General features: G+C 40.0%; 1 protein-coding gene across 2 annotated transcripts in view; it reads right to left on the bottom strand.

Moving 5' to 3' along the window:
- Positions 1-2,984: 2,984 nt before the first annotated feature.
- LOC149195059 (DNA repair protein RAD51 homolog 3-like) overlaps positions 2,985-24,497 on the bottom strand; it is a 231,006-nt gene continuing 209,493 nt past the window's right edge. The window contains exon 9 of one of the 2 annotated variants that reach the window (XM_089408092.1): positions 2,985-3,315. In XM_089408092.1, the coding sequence (XP_089264218.1) occupies positions 3,143-3,315 (173 nt within the window). In that variant the 3' untranslated portion in view covers positions 2,985-3,142. The remainder of the gene's footprint in view (positions 3,316-24,497) is intronic. The other variant, XM_089408093.1, reaches the window with a different exon arrangement.

Here is a 24,497-nt window from a genome sequence, read left to right as displayed (position 1 = left end):
CCCAGATAATAATCCACTTCTTCATATGATTAGCATATTGATGGAAAAACCTTGTATTCTCATTATCATTCTCAAGCCAAATTACCTAGCCTTTCAATCTCTACTCTGTATCTTTGTTAGTCAACAAAATCCTAACCTTACTTCCCAACTCATTCAATCTCAATTCTTCTTCATCATTAAAACGCCATCTTGCATTATCTTTGTGAGTCCTACAGAGCTCTGCCTCTGCTTCCTTCGGGTCCTTATCTCTTTATTTAAATCTTTCAGCTGTCCACTCTTTCACTTTCGACCTACTAATATTCAAGGATTCCACAAACTGAAAATTAGCAAGAGAGTCCAACCTACCATTAAATTACCTCTACTCAGTACTCACTCTATATCAAATCCTGTAATTTCTCGTCTTCCAACCAGCTGGAGTTGAATTAGAAAGCAGAAAAGGGTTTATCAATTATTGTATCCATTTGTAAGTAAAGTAGACAATGATGTAAACCTCCACCCTAACCAACTCAAGACCTGTATCTATGTTAATTTTAGGTATGTTCTATGCTAGAGCAATTTATTTCAATTTTCACAGTTAGCTCAATATCTTTTCCATATTAGCAATCACATGAGCATTAAAGTAACTGCAAATAGAACATAAATATAAATCACAGAAGACAAGCCAAGACAAGAGGACACAAGATGTGGCGCCAGCCAGGGACAAACCCCAATTTGGGGAAACCCTTGATCAATTCTTCTTTTATGTTCTTCAAAGTTCAGCAGAGACAGAGATAGTACATTTACAACAGAAGCCAACACTTGGACTTATCTAGATATGAGCATAGATCATCTCCTATAATGATGATCCATGAGATCAGTGGAAGACATTCTGCTTCAACTGATTTTCCAAGGTGATGGCTTCACCTATCATAGTGTTGCAGCTCGTACTCATGTTGCACCAATCACTGTGCTGTACCTAGTCATTGAGCTGCTCCCATCACTATGCTGCTCCTTACTAACATGCCCATCATGTTGCATCATACATCATCATGCTGTCTCATTCATCATCATGCTGCCTCATACATCATCATGCAGTCTCATTCATCATCATGCTGCCCTTTACATCATTATGCAGTCTCATTACTGATCATGCTGCCCTTTACTAACATGCCCATCATCTCAGTGTTGTACCAAAATATCACTGAGCTGTTCTCATTGATCCAAGAGAGGTTCCAGCACTGTTAGTGCAACCCTCTTGCCCCTTGAACAGCTTATCCTTGAGGCTGCACCACTTGTCAAATCCATGCTGTCTAAGGTTCTTCTATGACAGCACTTAGTCACCATGAATCTATACTCAAGTCTGTAATATGTAACAACGTTTATCCTCACGCTGTCACCTACAACAAAACAGGTCTCCTTGCTGCTCTTAGATGTCTCCATTTACTGCGTATTAGGTGTCTCCATTGACTGCGTTTAGGGCTGCTTGGACAGCGTATAAGTGCCTCCATTAATGACTGCGTTTAGGGCTGTTTGGACAGCGTATAAGTGCCTCCATTAATGACTGTGTTTAGGGCTGTTTGGACAGCGTATAAGTGCCTCCATTAATGACTGCGTTTAGGGCCAGCGTATATCCATTAATGATTGCGTATAACTGTCTTCATTAACTGTGTATAAGGTGTTTCCATGTCTGCATATAAAGAATCTCCATGACTACGTATGGATGTCTCTATGATCTGCATATAAGTGTCTTCATGAACTGCATATTCTTCATTGACTGCGTGTAAGTAAGTCTTCATGACTGTGTTGGATCAGCTAGGGCATCATCTGCAGCTAGGGCATCATACTAGGCCAGCGTATACTCTTTAGTGTCTCTCCTTCACCAAAAACCCAAAGACGTGGAGAGGAGGAGATCACATGAAGAGTGTGTCACCAAATGACTTCAAGTCCTCTTCTATTTATACTAAAACATAGATGATGAATAGACATGTCTATTGGGCTTCTGAGCCTACATAAGATGCTGGCCGACTTGACAATATGTCTTATAACACAAATAAATTCATAACTCCATGAATACTTGTCGGAATCGGATGATCTTTAGATCAATCCTACACCTCTCGATGAGAGGGATCCAATAAAAATATCAGCTGCCATAAATAAGATGACCCACATGGAGTTTGGCCCTAGTTGCCAATTTTAACAATCTATCCACTTTTCCCATAAGACTCTTAGACATAAAGAATCTATCCAACCTCTTGGATAGTCTCAGGCCCCAATTTGATATTTTTCCATGTTGGAGAGATCTTGACCGGTTCTATATCAATAAAGCCTGTCCACTTGAAGTTGTATCTAAAGAAAGCCCCTAATTTGTCAGTTTGACCTGTAGATCCCCAAATCCTTGATCTGCTCCAGGTAAAATTCAGATCCCCACCAATAATAACATATCCAGCTTGTAGAATATTAAGACTAGAAAAAACTTTTAAATACCTCTGCCAATGTTCATATGACCCGTAGACATTAAGCATAGAAACAATAATACCCAAATTCTTTATCTCAAATGAAGTACACAAACCTGATGAAAATGAGAAAGCATTTGTCAGAGCTACAGATGGACAGCATCCAGTGACAGTGATCCCCGAAATGCCCTCTGCATCTAAACATTACTACATTCGGGTGTGAAATCTTCTGTTGGCAGAACTTGATCATGATGTTGGAATTTAACCTTTGTGTTTAACGGATTCTAAGCAGCTTATCTACCCATATTTTGTAAGATTTTTCTCTGGTAATAAAACTTCATCTTCAGGAAGGTAGCATAATGCTTCTTGCAGGGCAATTACGATATTAGGATCCTTATGTAGTGAGGGATTTCTAGTACTTCACTTGCCTAAAAATCCCAACATTATGAATTTCCATACTTATCAAACATAGAGATGATAAGCACCATGTTAGGATGTCAGAAAAAAACTCTTAACATAGGGTTGAATTAGGAAAAAAAAAATACAGCGAAATGATAATCCAAAGGCAAAAATCATATGTAGACATCTGTGCCAAAGTGCCAAAGACAGCCAAGGAAAAATGTTATCGTCTCTGCAAAACAACTGAATTTTCTATCAATGTATATCACTCTTTTTATTTGAAAGTACATCATTAGAACTGATTAACATCACTATGCCATCTTAATCCTTTTATAATGTTCTAAGTTACATATGCCCCCAGTTGTGATGGAAAATGGAGCTGAAGCCGATCGCAACGATGGTGACTTGTCTATATAAGCAAACCTGTTATCACCATTCCAGTATAAAACTACACGATTTGTACAAGCATGGGACCAGCTCTCACCTGTGAAAAACAATTTAAGAAATCAGACTAATGTCTACTAGTCAGCTCTTAAGAAAAAGATAACAATGGAACATGGGAAAACTGTGGACTTTTCCACCTTTTATATAATTGACCAATCATTTGCCAACAATTGATATTCACAAACCTACAGCGTTTACAGTGGTAGTTACCTTTAAGGTTTGGTCGATCTCAAACAACACCCATGAGATTTCATTCCATGAATGGAAGGAATGATATTAAAATAAAACATGTGGCATTATTTATTACAATAAAAGAATTCCAAGTGAGAAAAGAGTCAGTGTACAAAACTGAAAAAACATAATGTTTATCCTTTCTAAACCCAGCTATATATAAGATGTGATACAGTAAATTACCTTAAGTTGACAACTATCTACCAGTTTCAAGATTTCATTAGTTGCCTACTCAACTAACTTTGCACTGAAACATTATGTTAAATATAGTAATCATACAATTTATTGAATATAGAAACTTCACTATAATTGGAGACAATTCCAATCATATTTTGCTATCAGCAAAACAAACGTCATTTCACATTATTTGATGGGGCACTTAGCCCAATCGAAGCATCTTTTCAGTATCATCAAAACTAATAAATTCCCAAAATGTATAAACTTTAATAAAATCCCCCCCCCCCCCGAATCGCTCCCACAAATAAAAATTTGCCCCCTGGTTTTTTCACAAAATTGTTGTCACAAAGATGTTCCAAACACAATTTTTTTTAAAAGAAACAAGAGTTTTTGAGTAGAGCAACCTAATATTCAAGCTTATGTCCTTAGTATTGATATGCAATTCATGATAATGTTAAATTCTTAAAATAAAAGGACATTTTCATCCTTTCACTTAAATTTTTAACATTACCATGAAATGACTCAGGATGTTTGAGAGTTGTTCCAACCTCATTGGATTTCATATGGCGAAAGCATAATTTTTTATCTCACTCAAAATCCAGAAGACTTATCAGTTTTTCAGGATTTCAGGGTTGGGGGGATTGCAATGTTTCCATTGGATTTTGTCATGTACTAGAGTATGAGACTCATATTTAATCAAGAGCACCAAGCGCTCCATGTACCTTGATGTTAGTGACATTGGTTGTCGAATTCCTCTATCGTGACCCTGCTAAAAATGTACCCATCACTCAAACAAAATCTTGACTTGACATGCTACATTTTTTCTATCTTATGTTAATTGCTTGGAGGGTGATATTAATGACAAAGATCCCAAGATAGGCAATGATTTTGATGATATGTAGTTATTTGTTGTAGCATGATTTTTTTGGATGCTAGAGGCCATCTAGAGCTTATTTGTTGATGTATTTTCGGTTTAGAGATGGATTGCACTCAATGCTATTTTGGTTATGTGCACCCTTACATGCTATATAAATGAGAACTTGTAACTTGTGGACATGGTTGATGAAGATTATAACTTCTAGATGATTGATGTTATATATGGTTTAATCCATGTTTTATGATTTTTATTTCTAATTCATCATTCTACATGCTTTTGTTGACATATATGCATCAAAAAATATAAAAATATATACTATATAAAAAATCGCTCCTGATTAGCTCCCGACCCGGGAGCTTTTGAAAATGTCACTCCCCGCTCCCGCTCCCACTCCCTCTCCTGCTCCCGCTCGCAAGTAACCTTGCACTAGATTGGTCCACATGTGAAGTGCTCTATTACCACCTAAAATGCAAGACCAGTTTGCATTTTGGAGGCTTTCTGGAATCTGAACAGCAAATGGACAAAAGAAATGAGACAGATCTTCAGCAGACCTGAGAGATCATTTCCAACAGACTCTGGTAAAAGTTCAAGGTAACACCTAGCATGTTTAAAAGAACATTTTTTGGGCATATTGAAGGTAATTCCCAGCAGACCCAAAGAGAATTCCAGCGTTGATACCATGCACGGCAGTGCTTTATCAACAATCTCACATCTGTATACTCAGTTGTGGAATGATAATAGCAGGTTCTGAGGTTACTTGACCAGGGTTTTAGAAGTAGGTATTCACAGCTGTCATGACAAGGTTTTGTTTAAGCTCAGGTATGGTGTTGAAACCATTCAACACCTATCAGACCTGATTTGAAGACTTTAAGTTCCTTTTCCTAGATTGCCCAGATTGAGACAGAGTTCTAGTTTGGAATATGCTGCCTTGTGTGCAAATATAGCATGGCTTTCAGGCTAAAACCAGAATGTGAAAAAGCAAAAGAAGTTGGATGCTATTTTAGGAGCAGTTCCCAGCATGCAGAACAAATTTTTGAGGAGTCATGGCTCATGACAGCCTGGAGAATTGTTTTCATTACTGTTTTCAGACCTAGTTTTTGTGCCAATTAAAGGCAGGTTGGACAGTTTTACTGTGGAGTCATCAACATGCTTGAAAGTGATGCCTTTTGTGTCTGTTATCAGCATTACAGAAGAAGGGAACTCCACCTATGCCTAGTGTGGGTTCTTCACAAACAGGTTATTATTAACAGAAGAAAGCACTTCATTTGCGTTACATAAATGCATCTTCTTTGGCACATGATTCCCCTGTTCCTAGCAGTTGTGACAGCGCATCCTTGTTGGGTTTATGATACTTCTTTAGCAGCAGCAAGTGGCATAGCATTGGAGGGAGTCACTATTTTCTCTTGGCATGACGAGGAATTTGTTTTACAAAATGCACCCCCATAAGATAGATCTGAAACGCTTATTCCAAGGTCCAAAACAGAGTTGCGGGGGAGCGGATCCACACCCTCGAACCCGCTCCCGGAGCGCGCTCCCCCAGGAGCGCACTCCCAAAATCACTCCCGTAAAAAAAATCGCTCCCTAGCCTTTTTTGCAATTTTTTTTTGCAAAAACATTCCAAACACAGTTTTTTTCAAAGAAACAGTATTTTTTGAGTGGGGCAGCCTAATGATCAAGCCCCATGGCCCTAGTATTGATATGTGATTCATGGTAATGTTAAATTCTTAAAGTGAAAGGATGAAAGGTTATCATTTTACTTAAATTTTTAACATTACCATGAAATGACTCAGGGTGTTTGAGAGTGATTCCAACCTCATTGGATTTCATATGGAGAAAGTAGAATTTTAAATCTCATTCAATATCCAACAGACTTATCAGTTTTTTAAGATTTCAGGATTGGGGGAATTCCAATGTTTCCATTGGATTTTGTCATGTACTAGGGTATGGAACTCGTATTTAATCAAGAGCACCAATCACTCTGTGTACCTTGATGTTAGTGATATTGGTTGTCGAACTCCTCTATCGTGACCCTACTAAAAATGCACCCATCACTCAAACAAAATCTTGACTTTATATGCTATGTTTTTTCTATCTTATGTTAATGCTTAGAGGGTGATATTAATGACAAAGATCCCTATACACATCCAGAGGTAATGACAAAGATAGCTCTAGATATTAATGCTTAGAGGGTGATATTAATGACCAAGATCCTGATTTTCCAACAAGACTCAGAAATTAGACACTTCTTGTGTCGGCAAGAGGCCCAAGCATTAGCAATAGATAATAGATTTACTTGTCTTTTCTAGTTTCTAGTAGTTTTTATAACTGTTGACTCTTTCATATTTATTATGATATTTTTTGTAAACAATATATGACAATTTAAGTTTGAAGTTTGAAGTTCGCAATTATAACTCATTAGTAATGAATTATGAATATGATGCATGAAAGTTGAAAGTTGTTTCATTTTATGACATTTCATTTCATGTTAGAATTTTTATATAATTTTGGTGATCAATGATGATAAATGTTATGTATTGAATTTTGAAAGCTTCAAACTTTAAGATTGATGAATCATGAGACTTGATATGTTGTATGTTACTAACATGTGGATGTGGTTGATCATAATTATAACTTCTAAATGATTGATGTTATATGGTTCAATCTATGTTTTTATGCTTTTTATATCCAATTCATCAATCTACATGCTTTTGTTGACATATATGCATCAAAATATATAAAAATATATATTATATAAAAATTTGCTCTTTAACCAAGAGCTTTCGAAAATGTCGCTCCCTGCTCCCACTCCCCGCTTCCACTCACGCTCCCAAGTAACCTTGTTCGAAGAAGCATCCCATATGAATGCCATTTATTTTGAGGGTTGTTTGGAATTTTTTCTGACATATTCAAGGGGGAAATTCAATTAGAAGAGGAGTGATTCTCCCAGAAACTATCCAATGCACATTGGGCGACATAGGTTATATGCTTGGTTTGACTTTGGAAGGAGTGCCCTAGAGAATAGTGCCTTATTTAACGTTTTAATTATGATGTATTTGGAGGATAGATGCCCAAATAGAGTAACACTCCATCTAAAAATGCCGCAACATTCATTAAATGTTGAAGAAGGCTTGGTCAAAGGGTCAAAGCAAATGTTGAGGGCATCCTATCTTCAAGGGGTTGTTATAACAACCATTGCCAATGGAGATCCACATTTGAAGGCATTTACCAGCATTATTTGAGGATTTCCCTAGCTCTCGTGAAGACGCATGGCATCATTGCATCATCCCAAGGAGAAGTAACACCTTACCTTGAGGAGCACTCCCATTGACTAGGCATTTACCATTATTTTTTTGGAGTGGTCACCTAGTAGGTATCTTGAAGAGCATCCAAGGAGAATGAAGACAAGTGGCATAACAAACCATAATACTTGGTTGAAGAAACATTACTCAACAGAGCACCTTACCTGAGTGGTTGACACATGGTGTTCATGCATTCTTATTATTATGCCTTGAAGGGAATAGTGCATCTAGAATCTAGTTATTATTATTTTATTATAGGAGAGATTGAGCTAAACTGTTAATTTTAGTTAACATGGTATGTTTTATGCTTTAGCACAATTTACTTCAATGTTCCTTATCAGCCCAATGACAATTTCCAATTATTTCCAGTAGCAATCACATTAACTTAAACACATTGACAGTAAATGTAGATAGAACATAAAAACATGTGTAGAAGACGAGCCAAGACAAGAGGACACAAAATTTGGCAAATGCTAAGGAAAAATCCCAATGTGGGGAAAACCCTTTGATCAAATCTTTTTATTATTATTCAATAGTTCAGTAGAGAGAGAGAGTACAAATATCAAGTTTACTTGCCAAAATAGCTCTGTCAAAATCAGCAGTCAACTACAGCCCTAACAAGAAAGTCAACATTGGTCAAATCAACACCAAAATGTCCTCCAAGCAGCTCGGTCAACAACAGTCCAATTTGGCCTTCAAAGAGAGTCAAAGTCAGCCCAAAATAATTCAATCAAACCCAGTCAGAGGAGAGAGAAACATTGCTGTAATTTCTGCGGTCAAATGTGAAGTCAACGTTGAAATCACCCTGCCCAAAACACCCTGATTTTTGTGCCCAACAACTCGGCCTAGAGAAATCAGAATTCTGCCCTGAAAATCAATGTCAAAGATGGTCAAATCAACCTTGGTCAACGCTGGATTGTTGCTCTGAAATTTCGGCCTATCCTTGTCCTAAAATTTTCGGCCTCCTGCCACACGTGCGAAGAATAGAGAGAGGCTACCCAGTTATACGAACCAATCAAGAGAAGAGAGAGAGAGATGAAATGATGTGATGAGTGATGTCCAAATGAGGAGAGACGTCACTCCTATTTATACAATTTGTTGAGGGTGAGGAGACATCCACTGGGCTTCTTGAGCCTACATTTGACTGAGGCTGACCTTGACAAACTGTGCATGAGAGAGAATAAATTCAAAATTCCACTTCTACTTGTCAGAATGAGATGGCTTTATATCATAATTGGACCTCTCGAAATGAGGAATCCAATGCAATAATCATCTCCATCATATGAGTTGTCCTAAGATGGAATTTGGCCCTAGTTGCCAATTTTAACATAAACTCTATACAAGTAGCTCTCTCATTTGCTAAGCATGGTTGGTTTTGTTAGGAGATCCCCTCCAAGCCTACTTGAGGATCTGTTGGGAGGGAGAAGTTTAAGGGGAAACTTCATATGTGAGGTTTCCATCTTTCTCTTCTCTTTTTCATAAATGACTAAGGTTTCTGCAAGGATTTGTTGATTGGAGTAGAGCAGAAAGGGTTCTACTTGCCTAGGTGCCAAGGCTAGTAGAGGGACCCACAAGACCACCACTCAGCAGAATTATAAATTCATTTAACTATTTCCTAAAGTTGGAGTTATGAAAATTAAGAATTCCTATAGTAAACTTATGATTTAATCTCAGCCTTTCATCAAGTTCCTTAGCCATTGAGAGTGATGATGGGGCCCAGATCAAATTAAAAGTGGGAATAGGGTGCAAAAGTGGCCATATTGAAGAGCACAAAGTGTGTGTGTTAGCTCAACAGTAGAAGTTAGGGTTTTAACAATCAACCAAGAAGATCAGTGACTAAGAGGGAGAGAAGAACAGGGCTTAACAACCTTAGCTCAACCCACAATTAGCGCGCCTGTATAGCAAGCTAGTGTGCACAAGAGGAGGCCATATTGTGTGGTCGTACAACGCATGCCAGTGCACAGGGAGGTTGTACTGTGTGGTCGTACAGTAGCAGGAGTTTGCAAGGGGTGTTTCTATTGGCTTGGTTCCACTATTTAGAAGATTTTGTTGTAAAAGAGATGTTTTACTTCTATAAAACTCTAAAGATCATTATTTGTTGAGTTAATAGAAAACATATACAGTTTGCAGGTTCTCCCCGAAGTTGGGGTTTCCTGGGTATATTTTGTCTTATGTGTTGAATGTGCTTTTGCTAAGTCACATGACACGAGGACACGAGACATGAAGGAAACGTAAATACAGGTATTCAACATGAGACACAATGACCCTGAAAACACAACACAAGGGACAAGTTATATATATATAATACTGAAATATAGTATTAGTTTATTAATTTACTACATCAATGATGTTCAGTGGTTCATTGTTCATAGTTCAATATTCATTCTTGAATCTTCATGTTATTAACTTAATTAACAATTATACAAGGCTACAAGCACATAAGAAACTACTAACTAGAAATTTAGAAGAACTTAGATATTAAAACCATAAAAAGCAGATTTTCCATTTAGTTGTCAAATCAAAATGTAATACATAGATACTAAGGGAATGCCACTGGAAAATACAAAAGAGTAGATGCAAAATTAGTAGGAATATCATAGCTCGTCACTATCATAAGTGGTACTGGTCATGACTCACTAGCCAAGAGTCCATGACTCATCACTCTATCAATAGTCCATGTCCTCCTCCATGTCATAATCACCATCACTGCCACTGCCATCTAACTCTACTCCATCCTCCTCCTCTGTGCCCAATCCAAGATCTGCTACTGCATTTGTTGGTGTGGAGGATGACCCTCAAGGGACTCATCATCAAAAGTCACTAGCTCTAGCATTGGGTCATTAAGATCCATGTTGGCTAACGCCAACTCAACATTGTCGTCCAAACCCATATCATCAGGAAATACATCCCACATATTTGTCTTTCCCTTCAACCACTCTTGCCTCTGCTTGTAAATAAGACGAAGGTTGGTGTGCATATACACCACTGTCTCCGCCCTGATTGTTCAAGCTTGCTCTTTTTCAAACTATATAGATCCCCATAAGTGCTCCAATTCCTTTCACAACAAGAAGATCAAGTAACTTGAGAGAATACCCTCAAGGCTAATTGTTGTAGAATAGGGCATGCTGCCCCATGAGTTGCCCACTAAGCATAGGCATCTTTGACCCCTCTATCTCCAAGTACATCATACTCCCCAAATCTCCTAGTGCGAGTGGAGAACGTTACAAAGCCTTCTTCCACCTCAAGAAAATATGCTCTATCCTGAAATATCCTTCTGAATGCTATCTTCCTCCCCTATGACATCTCTCCATCCATGTCAGTGTTGTAAAATCAGAAAGGCAAAAAGATTTTTGTTATGTTGATAATTGTGATATTCTTATGTTCTTATTAACTTTCTTGTGTTCTTCATTTACCTTAGTTCACCAAGCAATTACCAATAATCATAACACGAAGATCAAAGACACCAGATGTAGGAGGACAGCCAGGGAAAAATCCCTATCTAGGGGAAAACCCAGTCAACAACTATTCCTTTTATAATTTCACGGGATGATCCATGACTTCTGACCTAGACACAGACTTCCTCCAATCACCAAGTCAGCCCTTCCCTTCTTCTGCAGATGATAACCTTCCAGTAACAACTTCGACCTAGTGCTTCAATCTTGCAGCAAAAAAAGTCGATCTCCCTAACAACAGAACTTCGACCCAGTAGCAGAATCCAAAATTTCGACCCCAACAATAGCCTAGTAACTTCGCAAGTGTGAGAGAGAGATAGCCCAAAAATTTGATCTTGTCTTTCCCTGCTATTCTCCTCCTTATTTTGCAACTTCTTACTTTTTCTGTTGCTCCTTGTATATCGAATTTCTGAGATGTATGCTCCAAATGAATCAAACAGCGCTTATTTATAGCATCTTATGTGGGTTGAATTACCTTCATGTAGGCTGACTTGGAGTGGAGGTGACAAATAAATTATTTGACTCAAGAAAAAATCATTTTACATGATTCAAAAGCCCAAGAAGGGTCTTATAAAATGGGCAATGACTCTAATGACTCAAGACAAAACCTAGAAGTTCTCAATGGGGACTTTGACCTATAAAATGATGACCCAAGCGTGAAACCCATGCTTTAATAAGTCATAATAATAATAATAATAATTTTCCTTTCTTTCTTTTGATAGATACATTTCATTATGACTCAAATACAATTATGAATACCAAACCAAGTTACATTCTAACACTCCCTCTTAACTAGGGAGGTATTCATAATTACACATATATATACAAGTACATGGAAGATCTCAAAACACATGAACCATGAAGAGTTTAGGCACACATGATGCCACAGTCTAGATTCCCTACTAGGGCAATCTATCTGGGTGGAGCTAAGATGGGCTAAAACTTTCAGCCACTCTAGGTACCATCAAGCTTGCTAACCATCAACCTAGGGAACTAGGTGCGTAATGCAAGGTCAGAGCTCTATGACCAATGCCACCATCCCTACTTCGGGAACTAGACATCAACACACGAGTCGACCAAATGTCCTCCCAGGCATACACAATTCCTCAACATAACAAATCTCTCACAATCAAACAGATCGGTAACATCAAGCATGCTTTCCAAACTTCGAGAGATTTACTTGAACAATCACAACCCCAATTAGTAACAACCTTTCAAATAAATAAACACAAACCTTTGGGGTCTTCAAATATCTTGATGTTGCTTCACAATTTATCATAATTGGACTTAGATGCTTCCAAACAAATCTTGACAAAAGTTTCCTCAATCATATAGCTTCCTTTCCTACTTCTCATGCAGCAACATATTCTACAACCGGATCCTTCTTTCCTTCTTTCAATATACATTCTCCAATTTCTTCTTCAAGGTATCCATCATGACTATAATATGCCCTCCCTCTCAACTTGGGAGATATCCTTCTTTCCTTTATCTAGGCTCCCTCTTAACTTAGGGAGATCAACTTCTTTCTATGACATCGAAGAATCTTTCATGGCTTCCATCCTTCTTATCAAAGTCATCTTGATCATCATCATTCATATAACTTCCTTCATCATGCTTATCAAATCAACTTTACTTACGAATATCTTCAACATCTTGAAGATTATGTACCTGCACAACTTAAACAACAAGTACAACCAAAATACATATATAGAAGCATGGATTTAACTATATCATAATCATGGAAGCATTAGATTTTAGATATCAAATACCTAAACTCAGTTAGGTTCATAGTCATCAAGACACACATACTTCTATACTTCAACTTCTTACTCGGGTTAGGTTATAACCCCTAGATCACATCAGTAACTCAATCAAGATATCAGTCTCATTATATCTAGGGCCTCAATATTACTTCCAGAGATATGACACACTCTACTATAATATATTGCAAACCCTAGAATCAATTCAAACAAGTATAGTTCTACAATGCATCCAACAACTTTAGAGTTCATATGTTAGACTTCTACTAGGATTTAATGCAAACCCTAGATTCCATACACTAAATTTCAACAATCAAAACCAATGATAGCACAAACTAAGGTTTCAACAACATGACCAACTTCTACTAGGGTTTGTTGTAAACCCTAGATTTTATCATCATAATGGAAGCAATATCACCATATCCTAGAATATCAAACTTCTACTAGGGCTTAGTTACAAACCCTAGAACTTATCAACAATTAGGTTAGCACATATACATATCTAGCATAATCATGCACAAGCATATCATATAAAACCCAAGACACAATTATCAATACATTTAAATTCATACATATAACAATCTTGATTAGCTAGGGTTTTGATCAGACGAACAAACATATACCCAGGGTTTGATTCCTAGGAGCTTACTCTAGATATTATAAGGGTTTTGCTCATAAACCCTACTTCACCAAAACCTCAAGGTCTAGGAACACATTAGCATCCAACCCTAAAGGACTAGGGTTTTCATAACAATATTACTATCAAAACCCCAAACATCAAAAGAATGGTATTTTCTAGATTTCATCAGTAACCCTAAGTAGACTAGGGTTTTTCATATTGACATACCCTTAGGTTAGGGTTTTAAAGAGAACCTTTTAGAGTTCCACAAACATGATGATTTTAATGAGGATACATTCAATCTAATGATTAATCACCCAAATAAGAATCTTTATCATTCAAAGGTCCTAGACATAACACTTGTTAGTAATGTAAAGAAAATTTATTAGAATGAATGAATATACCTTTATCACGAAGAGAACAAAGCTTATGGTCTAAGACATACCTTTGAGTTGTTTTCTAGACAAAACTTATAAGACATCAATTCCAATAGAACTTTTATCATGCTTTGTCTTGTGAGGTCTTCTCCATAGCCCTTGAGCATTTAGCAAGCCTTTCCTAAACAAGGAAAACATGAAAAGAAATGTTATTAGCATCTAATACAAACTCATCTAGATAAGAGAAGGAAACCAAATATAAAAGGATAATACACAGAATAAGATACTTATTGTTGATTTGGGGTAGCATCGGATGTGCTCTAGCCATGAAATTTGGTGGAGAGGTTGGGGCACCTGGGATCTCCAATACCCAGAAGGGGTTTGGGTAGATTCTAAACAGAATAGAAGATATTAAAATAATTAATATTTTTAATGGAGTCCCTAAGTCTAAACTTGGGGAAAATAAAATATTAATGTGTATTAATCTGTGTTAGAATGGTCCAAAAGACAAGGATCAAGCCAGATCTAATCTTAGCCGTTGATTAAGGACTTAATCGCGGTCGTTGATATGTCAACAGGAAAATTATAAGAGGAGGCTTGAGGGTCACTTGGAGAGTACACCAAATGATCATTCATTCTATTCTTTAGAGCAGGGTTTGCTAAGAGAGATAGAATCAGTGATCGGGAGAGTCGCTGAGGGGCATTGAGTAAAGAGAAACAGAGAAGGCAGAGATTGTGTCGGGAGAGCAGTGCAGCAACCAAGGAGGGTGACGCAAAGCCAGCAAGGGCTCACACAGGGCCACGCAAAGGCAGCCAAGTGTTGCGCAAAGCACCAGAGGGGCCAGCGCAACTGACGCAGAGGCTCCCAGAGCTGACTCAAGGCCTGCTGGGGCTGACACGGGGCTAGCGTGAGACAGAGAGGGGTTGACGCAATCCAATTTGGGCAAGTTTTGTGCTGAGGAGCTGCCAGAAGGGTTTTTCAGGGGTTTCAGCCAAGAGATTTCTCTCAAACTGTGAGGTATAGCTGCTAAGGAAATTCCCTGTTGGGTAGGCCAGTTTCGGCACCCAGATTGTACTCTGATATTGCTTAATAAGAAAACCCTCAGATAGTTGCACCGGTTTTCTCGCATTGGGTTTTTCCGGGGACATTGGTCCGAAAATAATGGTGTCATGTGGTGTGTTTGTTCTTGTTTCTTTTAGTTGTTGATCTATAATATGTTGAGAATGCACTGGTGTTTATTTTAGTATTTACTTTGTAAATAACTTGTTAAAGAAAAATAATAAGTAGGTAGGAATAAATCAGAAAAAAGTGCATGAAGGGTTTCTAAACTAAGTAGAGTTAGAAACTTCAACATGGTATCAGAGCGTGATTGCAGATCACAGGAGGACTAAAAGACATCAGCCGAGCGGAGCAATAGCAACAGAAAACCGCTGTCCCAAGGTGACAGAAGCTGTTTCTAGTAGCGCAGAAGCCAAAGTAGTGTGACACAAAGCCATCCAGAGCCACGCAGAAGAAGTCGGGAACTGCGCAGAGCCTCAGAGGGGCCAGCGGGGCTGACGTAGGGCATCCCAGGGCTGACACAAACCCATCTAGGGTGACGCAAAGCCAGCGTGGGGCAGAGAGGAGCTGACGCAGTTCATAGAGAGGCAGTTGCTGGGGTCTAAAAGGCTGCAGTGATATTGCAGAGTGGAGCTGGTGAGGTACTGTAGTCAGAACAGTACCTAACAGAGCAGGGCCAGAGGAGTTGTTACCAAGGGTTTCTAGCCGAGGAACGCGGATCAGCAGTGCAGTCGCACAGGACGATTAGAGTAAGGGGCATCTCGACAAGCGGCAGAAGGATTTCCAGGAGGGAAATCAGGACTCAGAGGGAGTCCAGAAGAGAACTTCCAGACGAGAAGTAGAGACTCAGAGGAGTCGAACAGAGAACTTTCAGGAGGGAAGTAGAGGAGCGTCATGGCACTACATGGGGTAAGAGACCAGGATAGACTAGACGAAGCATCGAACTTCACACTCTGGAAGGCCAGAATCTATCAGTGCTTGACAGGAATCGTGTCATGAACTTCGCCTTGAAGGTTATAGCTATCCCAATCGACTCCAATGATAACGACAAGTACGAAGAGGCGATGGCAAGGGCCAAGTGCATTATCCTTGACGGGGTCAGGGATCATGTGGTACCACATATAGTCGAGAAGGAAACGGCAGTTGAGATGTGGGAGGCTCTCAAGAACCTGTACCAGGATACTTATGTGCAAAGAAGAATGCTGCTCGAGAACCAGATGAGGTCGTATCAGATGAAGAAGAGTCAATCAATTGACACCTTGCTTGGAGGAATGAATGAGATCCGAGACCAGTTGACTACTATAGGAACGACACTAGATCAGGAGCTTATGGTGAGGACAGCCCTGAATGTTGTCTCAGAAGATTGGGAAGTGTTTGTCCAGATTATCCTGGGCAAAGGGACTCTCCCACCTTGGGACGAGATGTGGGCAGCTCTTCGCCAGGAAGAGATCAAACGGCAGTCAAAGACAGGTAGCAACAGCAAAGGGGTCAAGGTCAAGCAAGAGGAGGAGGATGTGGCCCTAACATCTGAGGGAAAGCAAGAGAAGCGAAAGAAGGAAGATATCGCCAAGATCAAGTGCTTCCACTGTGGGGAGATGGGTCATTATGTGACCCAGTGCCCAAGGAAGAAGAGTAAGGGAGAGCCTTCCAAGACTAAGGCAGCACCAACACAGGCGGAGAAGGAAGTTTTGACAAACAATGATTGTGCCATGAGTGCACATGCCCCACTCGAGCGGAAGTGGCGAGACATCGAGCTATAGTTAGGCGGACTACAGGTGATGAGGAGCAGAATCCTTGAGGTACCGAACCTCTTGGATTAGACCTTGCTACGGGAGCCCCGACGAGGAGTAGCAGGACTGACTGAGTGGGTAGAGACGGATGTGGATGGAGCAGCAGAGAGAGCTACAGTGCAAGAGTCCCGAGATAACGCAAAGCTAGCAGGCTACAGCAATGCGAGAGGCACAGGAGAGTTGCACCAGTGCAGGAAGGCACAAAGAGGTGTGCAACGGTGTGAGATGCAAGGAGTCGTTGCAGCAACGCAGAGGTCAAAGAGAGGGGGCACTTGTCAGCGGCAGAGGGAGCTTCTGCATCAATGGGTGTTTCTAGCCCAACAGGGAGGTCAGTTGGGAGATCAGTTACTTCTCAATAACTAAGTTGCAGTGCAGCAGTGGGTAGCACGATGCAGCATGATGAGAGGAGGTGCAGTGAGAATGTAGTGCTGGGAGAAAGGACCAACAACAACATGGATGCAGGGGGACTTGTCGTACAGATGCTGCAGTGGCAGTGGCAGAACCATGGGAAGCAGTACAGAAGGCAGCAGTGCAGAGGATGTTGGGCAGGAAGGACTAGCATCAGCACAGGTACCGATGTCGAATGATCAGAGTAATACTTAGTGAGGCGTATTGCTAGAGCACAGTCCTCGCTAAGAGGTAGTGTTGATTTGGGGTAGCATCGGATGTGCTCTAGCCACGAAATTTGGTGGAGAAGTTGGGGCACATGAGATCTCCAATACCCAGAAAGGGTTTGGGCAGATTCTAAACAGATCAGAAGATATTAAAATAATTAATATTTTTAATGGAGTCCCTAAGTCTAAACTTAGGGAAAATAAAATATTAATGTGTATTAATCTGTGTTAGAATGGTCCAAAAGACATGGATCAAGCCAGATCTAATCTTAGCCATTGATTAGGGACTTAATCTCGGTCGTTGATATGTCAACAGGAAAAGTATAAGAGGAGGCTTGAGGGTCACTTGGAGAGTACACCAGATGATCAATCATTCTATTCTCTACAACGAGGTTTGCTAAGAGAGATAGAATCAGTGATCGGGAGAGCAGCTGAGGGGCATTGAGTATAAAGAAACAGAGAAGGCAAAGATTGTGTTGGAAGAGCAACACAGCAGCCAAGGAGGGTGACGCAGAGCCAGCAAGAGCTCACACAGGGCCACACAGAGGCAGCCAAGTGTTGCGCAGAGCACCAGAGGGGCCAGCGCAACTGACGCAGAGGCTCCCAAAGCTGACGCAGGCCTAGAAACGCTAATGTAGGGCCAGCATGAGACAGAGAGAGTCTAATGCAGTCCAATTTGGGCAGAAGTTGGGGTTGCAGAGCAGTTTTGTGGTGAGGAACTGCCGGAAGGGTTTTTCTAGGGCTTCAACCAGGAGATTTCTCTCAAACTGTGAGGTATAGCTGCTAAGGAAATTCTCTGTTGGGTAGGCCAGTTTCAACACCCAGATTGTACTTTGATATTGCTTAATAAGAAAACCCTCAGATAGCTACACCAGTTTTCTCACATTGGGTTTTTCCGGGGACATTGGTCCAAAAATAATGGTGTCATGTGGTGTGTTTGTTCTTGTTTCTTTTAGTTGTTGATCTGTAATATGTTGAGAATGCACTGGTGTTTATTTTCAGTATTTACTTTGTAAATAACTTGTTAAAGAAAAATAACAAGTAGGTAGGAATAAATCAGAAAAAGTGCATGAAGGGTTTCTAATCTAAGTAGAGTCAGAAACTTAAACACTTATCTTTGCAAAAATGGTGAGGGATCCCTCTTAATCCAAGCTTGAGGTATACCTATAACTTAAACAAAACAATTCAAAAATGTTTTTCCAAAGCATGTTAAACCTATAAGTACTAAAACTCAAAATACAAAGAAAAACAATTCAAAAACTTAGTCTTGTTCTTTCTTTTTATTTCTGATTCTTCGGTCTTCTTCTTCTTTGGAGATCCTTCATCCCTGTTTCTCTTTTTATTTCTTGGATTCTCAGGAAATCGCTTCTATAGTGACCCATCTTATGACAATTGTAGCATTCAATCTTGGATAACCTTCCTTCTCGGCCCTTTAGACTTCTTGAAGGTTCCTTTGTTCTTGTGATGAGCGAAATAAGCATTTGAAATTTTCTCCTCTTCATTCTCTTTGTTGCTTACTCATGAAATTCTGACTTCTTCTTAACTACATGCATTCCATAATTGTTCAAATGTAGGAGTTTCCTTCCAACTGTTGAGACCTGATGAAAAAGCACTCCAAGATGTTGGTAATCCTAGAAGTGCAATAATTACAAGATCATTTTCAGGTACTATCTCATCTATTGGTTGGAGTTCATCTCTGATTCTAGCTATCCTTAGTGTCTTCCTTTGTCGTCTTTATAGTTCTTACTTCATTCTTAAGAGTTGCAATTTGACCAAGATTCTTGAATGTGAATAATTTGGATAAGGCCTCATACATCTCTTGAACAGAATCTATGTTGGATATACATGGAATGAGGTTATCCTTTATTCCATCCACCATTACGATCATGGCCAATATCTTTGCTTCTCTGAATTTTGTCTTTTCTACATCACTTGATTCATTTGTAGGCTTCTTTACTTTTCCTTTGACTATATCCAAGACTTTATTGTTGAAGTTTCTAAGTCTACCAATTAGAAACCCTCCATGCACTTTATTAATTCATTCCTACCTACTTGTTCCGTTATTTAACAAGCTATTTACAATGTAAATATTGAAAATAAACACTAGTGCATGCTTAACATATTACAAATCATCAATTGAAAGAAACAAAAACAATCACACCAAATGACACCGTTATCTTTGGACCAATGTCCCTGGAAAAACCCAATGCGGGAAAACTAGTGCAGCTTTCTAAGGTTTTCTTATTAAGCAATTTCAGAGTACAATTTGTGTGCCAAATCCGACTTACCGAACAAAGAATTTCCATGGCAGTAGTACCTCTCAGTCTGAGACAAATGTCCCTGCTGAAACCCCGGATAAACCCTCCGGCAGCTCCTCAGCTCCAATCTGCCCCAGAAACCCCAGCGTCTGCCTTTCTGGACTGCGCCAACTCCTCTCTGCCCAGCGCTGGCCCTGCGTGATCCAGAGGGATATTGGTGGCCACCTGCCAATTCCACTTGGACCCCCACCATTGCTTCTTTCAGTTTTTCAATTTCCTTAATTGTAGCACAATTTACTATTTTTAGCGGTTTTTCGGGTCCGAAACTTGCGGACCCGTTTTGAGGCCCTAAACGATGTTTTTTTGGAAATCTACTCCATTAAATATATTAGACTTAGGGACTCCATTAAATATATTAATTATTTTGATATCTCCTAAACTGTTTAAAATCTGCCCAAACCCTTTCTGGGTATTGGAGATCTCATGTGCCCCAACCTCTCCACCAAATTTCGTGGCTAGAGCACATCCGATCCTACCCCAAATCAACATTTATTCTTCTCGAGGATTAGATCTATCCTCTTTTTCCATGCCCTGTAATTAGATGCTCCTTCTAATTTGTTTTCTCCCTTTATTGTGTTAGACATTGTTTTTGAAGATAGTAGGCATGACTTCTTATATGATCCTTTTCCTTGATGACCCTTATTCAAACTTCTTACAATTCCTTGTTGTCCTTTCAATAGATCTTCAGACCACCTTTTTCCTTTTTCTTTACCTTAGCTCTGATACCATGTCGTAAAATCAGAAAGGCGGAAATATTTTCTTTATGTTGATAATTGTGATATTCTTATGTTCTTATTAACATTCTTATGTTCTTCTTTTATTTTAGTTCATCAAGCAATTACCAATAACCATAACTCGAAAATCAAAGGCACTAGACGTACGCAGACAACCAGGACAAAACCCCTATCTAGGGCAAAACCCAGTCAACAACTCTTCATTTAATAGTTTCACGAGATGATCAAAGACTCCTAACCTAGACACAGACTTCCTCTAATCACCAAGTCAACCCTTCCCTTCTTCTGCAGATGATAACCTTCCAGTAACAACTTCGACCTAGCACTTTGATCTTGCAGCAGCATAATTTCGATCTCCCCAGCAATAGAACTTTGACCCAGCAGCAAAACTTCGACCCAACAACAAAATCCAGAATTTCGACCCCAGCAATAACCTAGTAACTTCTCATGTGTGAGAGAGATATCCCAAAAGTTTGATCTTGTCTTTCCCTGCAATTCTCCTCCTTTTTCTGCAACTTTCGCACTTTTTTTGCTACTCCTTATATAATGAACTTGTGAGATGTATGCTCCAAATGAATCAAATTACCCTTATTTATAGCCTCTTTTGTGGGTAGAATTACCTTGATGTAAGCCGACTTGATCAGGTGAGGGTTGACTTGGTGTGGAGGTGACAAATGACTTATTTGACTCAATAAAAATTATTTTTACATGATTCAAAAGCCCAAGAAGGGTCTTATAAAATGGACAATGACTCGAGACAAAACCTAGAAGTCCTCAATGGGGACTTTGACCTATTGCATGATGACCCAAGCATGAAACCCATGCTTTAATAAGTCATAATAATAATAATAATTTCGTTTTCTTTCTTTTGATAAATACATTTCATCATGACTCAAATACAATTATGAAGACCTAACCTAGTTACATTCTTCAATAGTGAGAAGGGTATTTGTGTGAGGTCCCACCACGGAGCCACTCTTGACTATAGTAAGTGGGATTCAAAGAATGAGCTAAGCAATGCAAAGGTGTGCAATTCTTATCCCACCTAGAGATAAGAATATCCTGCATGTTTGACCATAAGCTCTTTGTTGATGTCTCGTACCCGAGGCACTCATTTTCCATCACAATAGTGTTCACAGACTCAATCATGGAATCCCAACCCTCATAAACCTCTCCTAAGATGGGTTGGTCCGTGTTTGCAAACTACAAGAAAGAAATGAGAGGGTTCATGATCTTTATGGTAAGATCCACCCTCTCCCACTAACCATCATCTAACATGGTGTCCTTTAAATTTTTTGAAGCAACTTGATCTGTCCTTTTCCAAAAAGACCAAAAATCTAACATAACCATGTTGAATTTTCTAAGTCTATCTGTTAGAAAATTAATCTATATTCTACTAGTTTATTTCTTCTACTTGTAAATTCTGAACAAGTTATTTAAAACATTTAAATACCAAAATAAACACAATACAGTCACAACATCTACAAATCATCAACTGAAAGAAAACAAACACACAAGTGACACCGTTATTTTTGGACAAATGTCCCCGGAAAAACCCAATGCGGGAAAACCGGTGCAGCTATTCTGAGGGTTTATTATTATGCAGTATTTCCTTGAGTACAACTGGGTGCCTAACCAGCTCACCCAACAGAGAAAAATACACGGCAACAATACCTCTCTATTCGGAAATAGGTATTCAGAAAACCTGTCCCACGAAACCCTCTCCAGCGACTCTGAAGCTTTGCGCTAGCCCTTCTGGCCTCTGTGTCAGCCTCCTGCTACCCTGCGTCAGCCTCAAACCTCTCTACGTCAGCCCTCTAAGGCACTACATGGCCTCTGGGACCCTCTGCGACACTCCATCTGCCTTCTGCGTGCATGATGCATTCCCTCTGGGCTCTGCCTTGTCTCTACTGGGCTCTATGTGACCTGCTCTGGTTGTTTCTCTCGCTCTCTGCCTCTGCATTGGTCTCTTGGCAATGTCTCCACCTCTCTATCTAGTACTCACTGCACCTCACTGTTGATCACTGATTCAACTTTGCTTAGCAACCCCACTCTAGCAAAATGAATGACTGATCACTCTAGTGTGTTCTCCAACTGACCCTCAAGCCCTTCTTATACTTTTCTCGTTGGTCCATCAATGGCCGAGATTAAATCTATAATCAACAACTAAGATTATATTTGGCTTAATCCATGACTTTTGGAACCTTCTAACCCAATTTTATATTTTTTTTTCTCAGTAAAACTAATTCTATTAAGAAGACGTATAGTACAAAAGAAAGTTACAGCCAAGAGTAGCAAGAGCACAGGCAGCCGGAAAGGATAGACTATCCACCTCGGCTCCTAGAAAAAGAGAAGAGAATAGAGCTGAACAGGGAGAAACTAGAAGAAACGAGGAGCAGAAAACAGAGCAGAGGATTCTACCCAACATGGGAAGAGTCAACTATTCTGCATTTTTTCCCTTTCTTTTTACCAACTTTGATCCAGTCAGTAGGGCACTGCTGAGCTGGCAAGATTTGCAAACTGAGCTGGGCTGACTGAGAGGTTTCCTTATCTGAATCCGACGAAGAGGATTCATGATTCCTTTTCTGAGAGATTGGCTGGACAGACAAATCCTCAGGCTCAGCCGAGGGCAGATCCTGTGCCAGCTTTGCTTCCACTTCTTCCTCAATCTCCTCCTCTTCATCCGAGCTGAAATCAAAATCGTCCATGGGGGGAGGGTCGTGAGGCTTCCAGCTTTTGGATTTCTGCTTAGGATTGGCTTTCTTCTTTTGGGCAGGCATTGAGGGACAAGAGCTCTGAAGGTGCCCTGTGTGGTGGCAGTTGCGGCAGCGAAAGGCTGTATTCTCGTAATCCAGGGTCTGAGTCCAATGGAAGTCTCCAATTTTGAGATTGATTTGGTTAGGGAGACCTTTGCTCATGTCTATTTCTACACAGATTCTGGCGAAGGTGTATAGGCCCTTTTCCCCTCTAGAAGTGTCTGTGTCTAGAAGGCGGCCTAGAGTATTGTCGATCCCTTGGAATACAGCAAAGTGCCATAGATGGGCCGGGAGATTAGGAAGTCTGACCCAGATTGGGAGCTTGGTGATGATTGCTGTAGAGGGATCGAAATCTGGGAACCAGGGGGTGAGGAATAAACCTGCTGAGCCCCAGAACCATGGCCCTGCAGTTAAAGCTCTTTGGTAGTCCTCTTCAAAGGCAAACACTACAATGAAGAAGCCCTTTGAGCATAACAGAACCTTACAGTTGTTGGTCCAATTTGAGTGAATCCACTGGTAGAGGTCTGCTGTGCGTGGCCATAGCCCATGCTCTGCAAACTTTTGGGTTTGCTCATCCAGCGTTGGATGCATTATTTCAATGGAGGGGGTTTCCTCCAGTTTGTCCACCAGAAAAGGTTTGGGAGCCTGAACTGGTGGAGCTGTCTTCTCAGGCCTCTGGGCATGGACAACATCTTTATATGAAAACGCCTTAGCTGAGGATGACTGTCCTACAGCTCCCCCTCTCAAACGAAGGGTAAAAATAATGGAGGCATTTCTCTTGATGCTGTAAAAAGAGAGGGGATAGGGATCCTCAAGTTGTTTACCTTCGAGGAGAAGTCGTTGAGCTGCAGAGGGTATCCCCAGCTTGAGTTCCAGAGCATGCTTGAGGTCCTGCACTAGGTCCGAAGTGCTCACCCATTGAAGCAGAGTTTTGCCAGAGATGAGCCTGATTTGGATCTGAAACGAGGCAAAAAAATCAGAGTTCCTCTTTTCTCTGCAGATCTGAGACGAGAGGAGGCAGGAGCTTTGAAGGGCTTTCTCTTTCTGAACTTGCCGCAGGGGCTTGTGAAAAAATGATGTGAGAATCCCAGCGATGTCAAGTCTGTCATTGCCTTCCGTCCCATATAGCTTCCAGATGCTGCTTCCAGGCAGATCCAG

Source organism: Pinus tabuliformis, chromosome 2_2 (assembly GCF_031772625.1).
Source record: "Pinus tabuliformis cultivar Carrire ecotype Pingquan chromosome 2_2, CPIR1, whole genome shotgun sequence".
Lineage (NCBI taxonomy): Eukaryota > Viridiplantae > Streptophyta > Pinopsida > Pinales > Pinaceae > Pinus > Pinus tabuliformis.
This window is presented reverse-complemented; position numbering and strand designations above follow the sequence as displayed.